This window comes from Galeopterus variegatus, unplaced genomic scaffold (genome assembly GCF_000696425.1).
Source record: "Galeopterus variegatus unplaced genomic scaffold, G_variegatus-3.0.2 Scaffold11578, whole genome shotgun sequence".
In the NCBI taxonomy this organism is placed as follows: domain Eukaryota; kingdom Metazoa; phylum Chordata; class Mammalia; order Dermoptera; family Cynocephalidae; genus Galeopterus; species Galeopterus variegatus.
Window position 1 is genome coordinate 9,546 of NW_007737689.1, and position 10,455 is coordinate 20,000.

Sequence of the window (10,455 nt, forward strand, 5' to 3'; positions counted from 1 at the left end):
GCGCACTATCCAGTGCGCCACCGGGCCGGCCCCCTGAGATCTTTTTTGACACAGAAAAGGGATTCTGGCTTTGGATAAGTCGGGAGGGAACTACTAGCCTGGCACTTGCTGACTTTTATAGTTGCCAGACTCCAGGGGATACTTGAGGCCCACCAAGAACACCTCGGAACAGTCAGGGGGACTGTGGAGCTCCGTGTGGTGTTGAGACCCAGTGGCTGCATGTGCACTTGACTTGTCTGAGTCCCCATTTGGGACGTTTTACCTGACCTCATGGCACTGGGAGGCGACTGCAGCTGTTTGCCCATTTCCGTCTATAGGCGGCAGGAGAGGCGGCCCTTCTCCACTCTGCTTGTACAGACTGTCCCCTTTTCTGCCTATTCTTTGGCATTTGGAGAAAAAGTGTAGTTAATAGTAAAAACTCTCTTCACTCTTTCTTCTATACAAAGACACCGTTACGTAACTTGAGTATAATAGTTCTCTCGTGCTGACATACACTTTAATGGCTGGAAAGGTGTATTATGGAATTTGTCTAACCTGTCTGGAACTCATGAAGAATGGGTTATTCTAGGACAAATTAACGACTTTGGAATACAGGAAAGCTCTTTCTCAAAGCATGGTCTGACTCTAAGTTAGCTATTATTTTTAGGTAGATTTCTGGGCCCATTTTAAGCACTAGACATTTCTTATACCCACTGCAGCAAGCACACCACAACGTTACGGAAGATTGTTATTGTCCTTACTTAACAGATGGGAAAATTGAATCTTAGGTTAAGTAATTTGATGAAGATCACGCAGCCAGTGACAGAACTGGGAATCAAATCCAGGAAGTCTGACTTCATAGCCCAAGTACGTACTCTCGCACAAGCCTACCTTTCAGTTGTGTTGAAGCAATGTCCCTGCCCTCCAAGAGCCTGTTGTCTGTGGGGGGGAAGCTGACACATTCTCAAGTCACAAACAGCATATGTCAAGGGGAGCCACACCGTGGTGGCACAGAGAGATAAACTTGTGGAGAAAGCCCAGCCTGTGGTGCAGTGGTGGTAAGCTCAGAGAGTGCATGAGATTCCAGAGCGACCGTTCTGCAGAGAGGTATTAAGGCCCAGGAAACAGTCTAAAGCTGTGTTGGACACAAATCCACCTCCCCAGCTTGCTGTTAGCCCTGCAGCCGTAACTGATCTGGGGGCAACCTATTGTTGGCCTAACAGAAGGGGATGAATTTCATATACCATGGTCCACAGAAGCTGTTTAAACTTCTGTTCACTGTTTCCCAGGAAGAGAATATATGAAATTCTGAAATTTTAATTCATTTCCTCTTTCTGCCCTTGAATGTAATCACCAGTAGATTTTAATAAAGTTTAGAGATGAGCAAAATCAGGGAAGGGTCACACCTCCTAGAGGTTACACTGATTATAACCCAGGTGAACTTTATAAACAAATAGAATCAATCCCATGTATGAATCAAAACCAGGGAGGAGTTTATTCTTTTCTTCTCTCAGACATGAAGCCAGGGCCAGCATAGGTCTTCCTTGCTCTTCCATATCCACTTGCCCTTATCTTTGTGTTTGCTCTTCACTATCACATTCATTAGTCCCCCTCTCCACCAACCCCTCACTGCCTTGCCCGCACTCCTATTCCCCCGCCTGGTACTGCCAGCCACCTCCAGAGCCTGCTCCCCCAGCTCCAGCTCTGGCTTCCAAACCAGGCTGGTTCAGCCTCCCAGCACAAGGCGCCCCTCTCCTCTGGTGGGAGACGATGAGGCAGCATGCACTTGTGTTAAACACGCTCAGACACTCTGGCCTAGATGCATTGGATGAGTTTAGTCCTTTAATATTTGGCTCCCTCTTTCCCACTTCACTTTGTCCCTGCTGGGTAGAGCAGCACACGTGAGTAAACTGTATTTCCCCAAACCCTGTGGCTGGCCCAAGTAAGGTCAGTATTTAATGGAGAAGAGAAAACATCCAGGTCAGTAGAACTTCTACAAGGACCAGCACTTGAGTTTACCAATTGCCACCTGGATTTCCTCCCTTCCATAGGTTGCAAGTTAAATCGCCTGAATTCGGTTGTTGGTGAATATGCCAGTGCATGTTTACAAGTGGCCCAAGACTGCAGGACTGATGTGCTTGACCTGTGGACCCTGATGCAGAAGGACAGCCAGGTACAGTGACTTGCTCAGTCCTCTCCAGTACGTGGGATCACACATAAGTAAACCAGGTGTGTGCAGCTTTCCCTAGAATGGCTCTGCTTAGGGAAGACAGTTGTCCCTTTCATCAGTGAAAACAAAAAGATTGGGGCAGAGGAGAGGAATGGAAAGGATCCAGGACAGCTCACAAACCGAGGAGCTTAAGAGTTAAGAACATCCAGGCCAAGTTCTTTCATACATGGAGTGGGGGAAAGTTAAAACTTGTTAACAGGCAAAACAGTGAATTTAAGTAGAATATAGTATTGGCTAATCAAATTTGAGATACTTAATTCTAGTCGAATTATTTTGTTGTAAAGCCTGAAAGCCCAATTACAAATATAAAAGGTAAAAATCTGGTCCCATGCACAGTGGTGCAGGCACCCAGGAAGACAGCTAGACTACACTTAGAGGACCCAGCAATCTACTCCTGGTTTTTACCCTAGAGAAATGCAAACTATATTTACACAAAACCAGGATATGACTTTATAGCAGCATTATTGCTAACAGTCCAAAGCTGAAGCAACCGACATGTCCTTTGGTGGGTGACCGGATAAACAAACTGGTACCCCCATACAAGGGAGTACTACTCAGCATTAGATAGGAAGTATTATACACACAGCTAGGATGAATCTGAAAGGCATTTCGCTGAGGGAAAGCAGCTGGTCTCTGAAGGTTGCCTACTACATGATCCCATCTGCAGGACATCTCAAAAAGATAAGACTGTAGTAACAGGTCAGCAGTGCCAGAGGTTAGGGTCGGGGGAGGGTAACGACTGAATTCAGGTTCCACACAGGTACTGATGAACCGCGTAGAAGAGACAGAGTCAGGCACAGATCTTTTTCTCTTTTCATTTTTCTGCCACTTTCCACTCTTTAGTAAAGAGCTTGTTCTGCAGGTCACATTTCATTGCTCTGCTGAGACGCAGAGAGAACGCTGACTTTGACAGGAACCGGTGGTATCTGAAGTACTCAGAGGAAGGGAGGATCTAGTGTGTAAGAAATTCTTTGGACAAAAGACAATACTCACCCTAGTTTACTCTGTTCACACCTTGTTAGGTTTGGCCACTTGGACAAAGGAAGGTATAAAGAAAACAGCCAAGTGTCACTAAACCAGGTGTCAACTTTTCCTCTCCCCTAAATCTTAATCCATACCAGTCCTTCCAAGGACCTGCTAATTTCTAATATTTACAGTTACACACCTGTAATGGGGAAAATGACAACCAGTAAGTCACACTACCTTGTGGACACTCAGAATTGCCAATCATCTTTGGAGATCCTGAGAGCCCTAACTGTGGTGCCAACTCTGCCACCAGCCCTGTATCTGAGTAAATCACTGACCCCTAGGCCTCCAGTCTTCCTCTGAAACCTTCACTGGACTTGAACCTTCTGGGTTTCCCAAATCAGGAGGGTCCCTGGCAGCTTGAGTGCTGAAGGGTCAACATCAAGAGTTCTAATTTTGTCTGTTAAGAGTCCACCGGAAAAATAAACAAGAAAAAAAGAAAAGTCCACCAGAGATGGTCTGAAAAAGTTGTCCTACTAGAGGAAAGGAAATCACAAACTATTGGGCTAGTTACATTCACACATCCTTTTCAGTTTAACACAAGTCATATTCTAGAACTGGTATAGTGTTCCTTAGAGATCATCTAATCTAAAACAATCTAGATTAAGAAAACCAAGGCCCAGGGAGAAGTGGTACTAGAATCTGAATTCCTGATCTGTGAAAGTCATGTAGCCGGCCACTTGGATTCTGCTAGGGATCAGGAGGTGGAGTTCTTGCTCAGGGAGAAGGTTCTTCCCAAGGGAGACATGGCTCTTAGGGTGAAAGTTGTTGAGTTCAGGGGAGTGGTGGGGAGACTGGACTCATATCCCAGCAATTATTGTTCTAGGCTGGATGGTACAAGTTCCTTCCACCGAAAAACTTTCCCATCAATTTAATAGGTAGTCTAAGACTCAAAAAACAATATTGATTCACTGGGGCCCTGTGCTCTTTTAATACCAAATTTTTCATTTTCATTGATTACATTAATGGCCCATATCCGCTCATTAAGCTTCTTTCAACTGATAACCCTGTCATGTGATTCAGAAGATCCAGAATGATGTCCCACCTCAAACAGTTGAATGGTAGGTGATTTCATGAAGTTCGGTTCTTTAACATGGACATAGCACTACAGCAGTAGTAAAAGTTCTGTGTGTACAAGCACCTGTGTAAACAGCACATCCGTGCTACTATAGTCCAAGATGACTTTGGTCAGAGGCCTGAAACGAGAGGGGCAGGTGATCTTTTTGTCCCAGGGCCACAACTGGGAGTGCAGTGTACACTGGCATTTAGAAAATTACTAATGCCTTTAATTTGAGTTCTCTCTCTCTTACAGGACTTTTCATCCTATTTATCAGATGGATTACATTTATCACCACAAGGAAATGAATTTTTGTTCTCACATCTCTGGCCTTTGATCGAGAAGAAGGTCTCCTCTCTGCCCTTGCTCCTTCCTTACTGGCGGGATGTAGCGGAAGCAAAACCTGAACTCAGTCTGCTGGGAGATGGAGACCATTAGTCAATCTCAGGCAACCCAAGTCTGCCTCTGGCTGTTAAATTTACAGAATTCGAAGTCACCAGTGCGCAAAGATTCCAAGGACATTAATTGCAGAATTTTTTTTTTTTCCTTAAAAAAGATTAAACTTTTGCCCATGACTCTGGATCAAAAACATTAAACATCTGCCACCAATATTAATAAAAATATTAGGATTTTTCAGGGAAGTTTTGTAATTATGTACATTGTTTTAATATTAAATATTTATTGATTGATGCAGGTATCATCAGTGCCACAGCTACAAAATATACCCTGAGCAGCTTAATTCTAAAAATGGCAAAAAATGTAATGACAAGCTTGTTTTTTTTAAAAAGTCACAATTTTATAAAAAATGGTTTTCTTACATTCTGAGAACTGTTTCACTTTCATACATACACCCACACACCCCACTCACCTTATATCAAATTCTAGAAGTGTAACATATAAGAATATCGTGACTAGTTAAAAGATAGCAAATACCATAAGGTACAAGTTCAAGTATTAGTGTAATGAGTATCCGCGTAACAAACATGGGGGGGGGGGGGGCATGATTTGTCACAGGTTTGGTTAATTGCCCTCAAAGTTTACAAGTCACCTCAGTTAAAATGTGTTGGCTGGTGAGCACATTAGTTCTTAGAAAAAAAAGCTTTTAACTATAATTTTATGGAAATCATTATTCAGGCTGATGATTTTTATCCTTCACACAGTAAATGCAGATCATCCAGAATCCTGAAGCACCAAAGCAAGAATATACCCACTGTGGGCCAATATAAAGGGTTTCTGAAGTGTCAGTTCGTCTAGGGCTCATCCCCAGCCCCAAGGGCAGGCACCACTCCCCGTCCTGACCAGCCCATCTGCCTACTCAGAACGACCTCTTCTTTTGGTAAGAAATATCTCACCTTCTTATCCACTAGCTTTTGAAAACAGGCAACCATACCTCTTTCTTATACTTTGAAGTCGTTTATGTTCTGTGGATAGAGAACTTTTTAAGAGCATAGCAACAGTATTAGGCATATGTGAAGATACTTAAAAGCACAGAAAAACTGCCCAGCAAATTGGGGCCCTGAACAGTTAGCAGGATTCTATAAGTTCAACTGGCTACTATTTGTAACCTTTACTAGAATCTAGATTGTTTAATTCTAGAAAGTACTAGCCTTAGGATTATGAAGAAACATATTAACCCAAATAATTTCTAAGTTTACTTGTATAGTTCTCCCTGCTGCTAAAAGCTCTGGGTAATACCTAGAAACAGACCCACGTTTTGGAGATAATATATAACTAGGTTTCTCTCACTACTTTGTCTTGAAGGCAAATAAATAAATAAATCTATTCTCTGTTCCAGTTGTCCTCACAAATAACTGCTAAATGCCTCTTTATATTCAGCGGATCATTACAGTGTATAAAAAAGAAAAATTGATCACCTCCCTAATCAGTGCTGTTATTAATATAAAAAGTTAATTTACAAAAATGTAGAAGTTCATAACCTAATCCAGCTATATTTTCTCCTTTTGCACCACAGGTTGAAGGATATTTTAAAGATCAAAAAAAAAACTAAAACCTGAAAGCCTCAAAGTAAGCTAGATTCACCTTACCTCTTCAAAAGGAAAAGGACCTATCCACACGAGTATTGTTTATGAGAAGGAAGTTCAAACACATGACCAGCATCTGCTAAGTCACTTCCTCATTTCCCCCAAATCTTCACAAAATATATGCTCTGATTTTAGGTCAAATCTGTAAAAAATATTTTGCACACTTAAGTCAAAGAGCTTAGAAAGTGAATTCCTAAACTAGCACTCTGTTTCTTTGCTGTCAACACGATTCTGACGCTGCAGTTTAAAGGACGCGGCCTTTTCACTTCTGGTGACTGGATGGTCTGTGAGATCCTCAAACGACTTGGCAGCTGTGCTGCTATTGGGAAAGGGGTCCTTCTCAAAGCCATCCTCGTCCATATGTGAGTCCGTGCTGGGGTCTTCCTGGATGGTGTCCATTCTCTGGTGGTCCAGTTTCGGAGCTGCAGGCACCGGAGGTATCACAGGAGTGGGCTGCAGCAGCTGCAGGCGTCCTGGAGTCTGGGGTGCAGGGAAGGGTTTAATAATTCGAACTGATGCTGAATCCATGCTGCTTAGCATTTCGACATTCTGGAAAGACAAGGGTTCAATTGATGGGAATAAAATATGAATGAAAGGTCCTCACAGCTCCATCTTTACCCACCAAATGGACTTATCTGTTGGCTCCATCATCCCTCATGCCAAAGGAAGCACCAGGTGAGGCTCACTCAGCCTTAGAAGTAACTCAAAACAGCTTTCAAATGTCCTGACCATCTACCCTTTGAGGATCCCAAAGAGAACTCAAACCTATCAAGTTAAGATCCCAAGACAGGAAAAGATCTCAAAATACTAAGTGCTGAACAGCTATGTTACTCCTTAGGGCTGGGGAACGGCAGAACAGCACCCCTCTTCTTTAAGGTTCTTCCTCTTTTTCAGACTCCACCCATGCAATAATAAAAGTTCATTCTCACCGTTGTCAGGAAAGTTAACAGCCAACCTAGATGCTTCCTGCAACATGACCCTCCACTAGCCAAAGACTGGCCCAGCTGTAAAGGCTGACAGCTGTTGCTGTGGTGGTCAACTGAACGTCTTTGCTTAACAGGATCTCAAAGTATAACTGAAAATTATTTTTTCTTTCATGTGGTGGACTTACACTGGGGTGAAACAGCGACAGAGATTCATATTGCTTATCCAATTTCTTATCCTAGAAAGAAAACAGTGAGAAAAAAGGTCATTCCTACAAATAAAATTCAGTTAATAAGCGCTCTTTCCTCATAAGCTACTCCTACTATTAAGCACAGAACTTAGAAGTTGAGTTATAGAAAGTGAGAGCAGGCTCAGTAAATGAGAATGCATTTCTTACACAAGCTTTATGGTTATGCCATGAAATATGATTTTTGGCATTAAAGACAGAGGCAAGGTTTGAGTGCTACTTTTCTGAGGGATTTCTCCCTCTATGGGCAGGAAAATTACAAAAGCATCTTCCTATGCACGAAGTGCTCACATCAGTGCTCCAGCTCCTGGGCACACAAGGACAGTGCTGACTGGAAGGGCAGCTGGGGGAAGGGTGAGGTGGCCACACCTGCAGTCTCCCTCCCCTAGCCCCAGGCGGCCCAGCTCACAGCCTCACTTTGTTCTCAGTTGTTTCCACAGTTTCTGTGGCCCAAACTGTTGGAGGAACTGGGCCTCAATCCTACATCACACTTCTGCAGAAGGCTGAACATGAGGCCATCTGGTCACCCCAGTACCTGCCTGTAGCTGAAGTATGCAAAAGGAAAGATAGGACCTAGAATCAAGGCTTTGGCCTCCCATCTGGCTACTATGGATGTACTCTGTGACCAAAAATAAGCTACCACCCTTCACCTAGTCAATGGCCTTGCCCTGAAATCAAGGGTCATGCTTCATGGTCCACACGTGAAACATTCACTGTCAACAAAATAGGTTTGAGCCTCCAATAAAAGCAATTGTGATGGATGGCAATGCCATCCAGAGACATACCTTCTGTCACAGCTTCAACCCTGTCACTTTTAACACAGCTTTGCTCCAGCAGAAGTGTTCCATAGAGATTTTCCTCCCTATGCTCTCATGCTACCACCCCAAGAAGAGCTGTTCAGTGAGACAGCCCCCAGGCAAGAGAAGCCAGTGGGAAGAGAAGGGAAAGGAAACAGAAGGCAGGAAAACGCCTTGGTCACAAGAGTTAGCTGGGCTGGGATTATTCAAGTGTTCATAAGCAGGGGTTCCATGAAAGAGCTTCAGAGACAATGTCTAAAAGTGTGGGTCTGACTTCCTCATCTCTACAGCAGACAAATCCCCACTCCCCATAGGTGCAAGGTGAATAGATTTGTAAGGAAATTTTTGAAAAACAGCCTCAAATTTATAGTACCTGGAGTTCCTTAGACAAAGCCCAAATCAACTTATAGCTATTACTCATTTTGAACAAGAACAGAAAATATTGCTCACTCTCATTTAGTTGGAAAGATGTGAATACTCAATATGATAATGCCAAGAATCTATATGGTATATGAGGACCATCTTTGAAATGTTGATGTTTGATATTTGCTCTGTTCTATAAAGTCAGCCTGAAAATGCTTGTTCAGAAGCTTTACTCATCAGAGGTTCTAGACAAATCTAGTTAAACGGTCTCCTGTTTAACTTAGAAGAAATTAAATGTTAAAATAAAACATCTGACACACAAAAAAGTATAGTTCTTTAAAAATATTAGCTGAGCTATCTATATAAGTCATGCTTTCCTAAGGAAAGCAACAAAAAATGTCATTGGAAACATCAGGTCAGACTTGCTAAGAGCAAATTTTATCTTTTCCAAAGATTACATGGTTGTAGTTGCTCAAAATTTTAAAGAAATATTTAATCACTTAAAAATTGGTGACTTACCACACAATGGACGAGAATGCTGAAAGGGATCCAAAATATCAACGAGAAAACCAGGACGGACCCTACAATGTTGTCTGCTAAGAACTTCCCTGTAAACAATTCCAAACAGTGAATATCTTGACCAAGTACTTAACAAATCTAAAATGAAATGCTCGTAAAATATTATCATTGTGTCAAATGCTACAGAGTTGCTACCTAGATACTGCTACTGACAGTATTGAGAAGAGGATCTATGCCACCTCTATTAAACCTTACCGTCTCTCTGCACCAACAAGTGCTTTTAAAGAAATAGCCCTCGTGTACTTGTTGAACAGAGTTACTGCATCAACATATTAATCATGTAGAATGCCACTGCTAGTAACAGGTGCTTAAGACGGCAGTTTTTGTTACCTGGTTATTTTTGTGACTAAACTCCAAATTATGGACTCTTGAAGACATAAATATATCCTTGCTTCTACAAAATCTGAGACCCACTTTTAAATAAGCGATTTTTATATCAAACAGGAATCAGACTGACAGTCTGGAGGATCGAACCATGCTTATGCTACCATGTGTTTATTTTTTAGTAAAGAAGGAAGCCAAAATTTTGACTATTTCCCTTGTTTGAAAATTTGTGCATGCATCCAAGCTACACAGGGACAGACCAATAATGAGTCAATTTTATTCTAGCCAAAGTTGTTTTATAACAAAAGAGGTGAATATATCCATCTTCAACTGCACAATTAGAGCACAACACTCTGAAACCACACTTTTCTAATGTCATCACAGAAATCAGTTCTAAGTAAACTATCTGAGGAAATCACCTACCAAAAGTATTGATGCTCAGCTGATCAATGAAATCCCATAATCGCTCTATTACATCCTGAACTCGTTTCTCACATTTTCCCTATGAAGAGAAAACATACAGCATTATCCCTAAAAAAAATTCATTCAGAAGCAATGTGGCTTTATAAAAACTAATTGACATGTAAAGGGCTTCGTTAAAAATGAAGCATTTAGGGGCCCATCTTTGACACAGAACAATGGAACAATAACTTCAGTGTAACAAGTACCCAAGAAAGCAGGATATACTGTCACTTACCCTTTCACAATTGGTCCATTTTAATAAGTAAATTTAGAATTACCAGGAGACAAAACTCAAACCAGTCTGCCAAAGATGAGGTATTCCAGTAAGGACTATACTGGTCAGACACACTGAGTGGACAGAAAAGAACACAACCAAGCTCCCTGAGAAGCCTCTTTAAACCTAGAAACCCTGTCCCATGATTTTA

General features: G+C 42.1%; 2 protein-coding genes across 6 annotated transcripts in view; one reads left to right on the forward strand and one right to left on the reverse strand.

Moving 5' to 3' along the window:
- Positions 1 to 4,933, forward strand: part of IAH1 (isoamyl acetate-hydrolyzing esterase 1 homolog (S. cerevisiae)) — a 12,220-nt gene extending 7,287 nt beyond the window's left edge. For all 5 annotated transcript variants that reach the window (XM_008594799.1, XM_008594800.1, XM_008594796.1 and 2 more), the window contains 2 exons: positions 2,031 to 2,152; positions 4,548 to 4,933. In XM_008594799.1, coding sequence (XP_008593021.1) covers positions 2,031 to 2,152; positions 4,548 to 4,730 — 305 coding nt within the window. In that variant the 3' untranslated portion in view covers positions 4,731 to 4,933. The remainder of the gene's footprint in view (positions 1 to 2,030; positions 2,153 to 4,547) is intronic.
- A 133-nt stretch (positions 4,934 to 5,066) lies between these two features.
- The window catches only part of ADAM17 (ADAM metallopeptidase domain 17), a 34,825-nt gene continuing 29,436 nt past the window's right edge, over positions 5,067 to 10,455 (reverse strand). Inside the window, exons 10-13 of the mRNA XM_008594801.1 lie at positions 9,992 to 10,070; positions 9,185 to 9,273; positions 7,446 to 7,496; positions 5,067 to 6,883 (exon numbers count right to left, since the gene is read on the reverse strand). Of these exons, the coding sequence (XP_008593023.1) occupies positions 6,533 to 6,883; positions 7,446 to 7,496; positions 9,185 to 9,273; positions 9,992 to 10,070 (570 nt within the window). The 3' untranslated portion in view covers positions 5,067 to 6,532. The remainder of the gene's footprint in view (positions 6,884 to 7,445; positions 7,497 to 9,184; positions 9,274 to 9,991; positions 10,071 to 10,455) is intronic.